A 2,818-nucleotide genomic window follows, 5' to 3' on the forward strand; every position below is an offset into this window, starting at 1 on the left:
AATCGCACTTGCTAAATTTTGCATACAGCTGGTTATCTCGCAAAATCTACAACAATGTTCTCAAGTGTTGCTCATGTTCCTCCTGATTTTTTGAATAGATAAGAATATCATCAATAAAAATCAGTACAAATTTATCTAGAAATGGTTGGAAAATGCCATGCATAAGGATCATGAAAGTGGTTGGAGCATTGGTAAGGCCAAAAGGTAGTACCACGAACTCGTAATGTCCATAACGAGTTCAGAATGCGGTTTTGCAGATGTCTTCATCCTTTATTCTGATTTGGTGGTAACCGAACCTTAAGTCGATTTTGGAGAACACACTACCTCCCTGCACTTGATCAAATAGATCGTCTATACGAGGTAAAGGATACTTGTTCTTGATGGTCAACTTATTTAGCTGACGATAATCAATGCATAATCTTAAGGTTCCATCCTTGTACAAATAGTACAGGGGCTCCCCAAGGGGACACACTAGGGCGAATGTAACCTTTATCTAACAGTTCCTGAAGCTGCATTTTGAGCTCTGTTAACTCAGGAATGCTCATGTGGTAAGGATATTTCAAAACAGGAGCTGCTCCAGGCACTAGCTCAATGGTAAAATCGATATCACGCCTTGGTGGCAATCCAGGGATGGATTCAGGAAATACGTCTAAGAATTCTTGAATTACAGGAATGTTCTCTAAAGAGGTCATCTTATTTCTGTCATTGTTGTATCCTACTTGGACAACATAAATATGGTAGCCCTTCCTTATGCATCTTCTGAGCTGGTTGGCTGTAATGGGGCATAATTTGACATTCTTCTTGATTCCTTGAATTTCTTTTTGTTGCCCTAACTCGGTAAGATAAATTACCGATTTTTCTTTGCAATCCACTAGGGACCAACGACCTTCCAACCAGTCCATTCCTATTAATACATCATATGAACCCAGGGGAAGGATGTTCAGATCAACACGGATGGGCTGTCCTGAAACTGTTATAGGGCAGTTTTCTGTTTTCGCAGACACCTTCCTTTTTGTTCCAGTGGCTAGTTGAACTAGCCAAGGCTTCTTAAATTTACTGCTTTGCAGGTGACATTTTTCTACCACATTAGGACTAATGTAGATTAGGCTAGCACCTAGATCAAATAAAACAGAAACATGTTGATCAGCAATCATACCTTCACATTCGATCATGGTGGGTTGATATTCCGCTTGATGATCATCCAAGGCAGCATTAATTCTGGGCATGCTTCTTGCAATATCTCCCACTGTGGAGGCTTCTTGCATGTTCAACAGTTATTCTGTTAGAGCTTTGTGCAGGAAATTCTTGTAATAATGTGCTTCCCCACATCCCCAACATTGTAGTGGTGGCTTTGGCGACTGGTCAATGGCAGTTTTGCTAATCCCCTCCGGCTGTCTATTCTCAGTATATGTCTGAGTTCTGGGCATATTTCTTGCAAATTTTCCAAAAGTCCTTTGTTGATTATTTCTGCCATTTATGACTTTCGGTTGCCTATTTGGTGGTAAGTTCCTCATTTTCTTGCCAATGGCTCCTTTAGGTCCTTCATTTTTCTGTTTCATCTGCTGATAACAGATGTGGGCTTTTCATACTGCATCGTCCATTGTTCTAGGATAATCGAATTCTAATTTTTCCTTCATGAAGTTTGGCAAGCTGCTAATAAACCGTTGAATTTTAGCTTTTTCCTCCTGCATATACGGAATGTATTGTAATAGGGCAATAAACCGTTTTACATACTCATCCATGGTTAAGGCTCCCAGCCTTAACTCATGGAACTCCTTTGCTTTTTCATCATAGTAACATTCAGTTAGGTATTTATCTTTAAAATGTTTATGGAATTATTGCCACATTACTTGCTCCTCATCAATCTTCCTCACTGTTTTAATTTCTTCCCACCAAAGGGTGGCCTTTCCCTGTAATTGGTAAACTGCTAGCCGAGCTTTAAGTTTTTTCAGTATATTCATAAATCTGAAAATATTTACCCATGTTGATTAGCCAGGCTTCCGCTGCTTCTTCAGATTCTCCTTCAAACAACGATGGTTTTATTTTCTTGAACTCACCTTGTAATTCTGTCTTCTGTCTTTTTGTCTTCCTTTGATCGGAAACATTATCTGAATGCCCTTCTTCTTCCTCCTTATGGCCTTCTGCTGATTCTGCATTATCCTCCCCATTATGGGCAGTTGGGGTCTTCTCCCTATTCTCTATACTGGGGTCTGGACCACGCTAATTTTGTTGATCGGATAGAATTTTAAGGATCTTCTCCTATTCCTGCCTTAGTTGTTCGTTGTCCATTGTTAGGAAACCAACTCACAAAAAAATAGAAAAGATAGATCAATGTCTTAGAATTTAGCCTCTTCGAGGGGGCAACCTCCTTTACATTACACAAATGAAAAATTCTTGGATGATACAAATGACTAAACCTCCCTTCTATATATAAGAGTCTAAGGGGTCATAATATAATCAAGCCGGCATAACAGTAATAACATAAGGGCACAAAAATAACAATAGTGGGTTTCTATGGGGCATACTAATAACCATATGGGGACAATAGGGGCACAATAATAACAATAAGGGATGCAATGACAATAGTAATGGGGGAATCACTAGTATTATAGGGGCCTAAAATGCCCCTCTCCTTCTCAAAAGCATTGTCCTAAACGCTTGAGTAGTTTTGGATTCTTCTGTATAAAATTCTCATCCTCCCATGTGGAATCTTTAGTGAATAAGTTCTTCCACTTGATGGGATACTCCGAAATTGATCGATTTCGTAGTTGTCGAGTTCTTTCTTCTATGACTACTTCCAGTTCCAATATGATTTTTC

The 2,818-nt window shown here is 39.3% G+C and overlaps 1 protein-coding gene across 1 annotated transcript; it reads right to left on the reverse strand.

Annotated features, from left to right (window-relative positions):
* Nucleotides 1-407: 407 nt before the first annotated feature.
* On the reverse strand, nt 408-1,265 carry LOC149253661 (uncharacterized). The gene has a single exon (XM_089454561.1). It carries the CDS (start codon nt 1,263-1,265, stop codon nt 408-410), a length of 858 nt encoding a protein of 285 aa, XP_089310687.1.
* Between the last annotated feature and the right edge of the window lie 1,553 nt (nt 1,266-2,818).

Source organism: Pinus tabuliformis, chromosome 7 (assembly GCF_031772625.1).
Source record: "Pinus tabuliformis cultivar Carrire ecotype Pingquan chromosome 7, CPIR1, whole genome shotgun sequence".
Taxonomy (NCBI): domain Eukaryota; kingdom Viridiplantae; phylum Streptophyta; class Pinopsida; order Pinales; family Pinaceae; genus Pinus; species Pinus tabuliformis.

Excerpts from the sequence above, each read along its gene's own strand:
- LOC149253661 (XM_089454561.1), bottom strand. The coding sequence starts at position 1,265 with ATGCAAGAAGCCTCCACAGTGGGAGATATTGCAAGAAGCATGCCCAGA.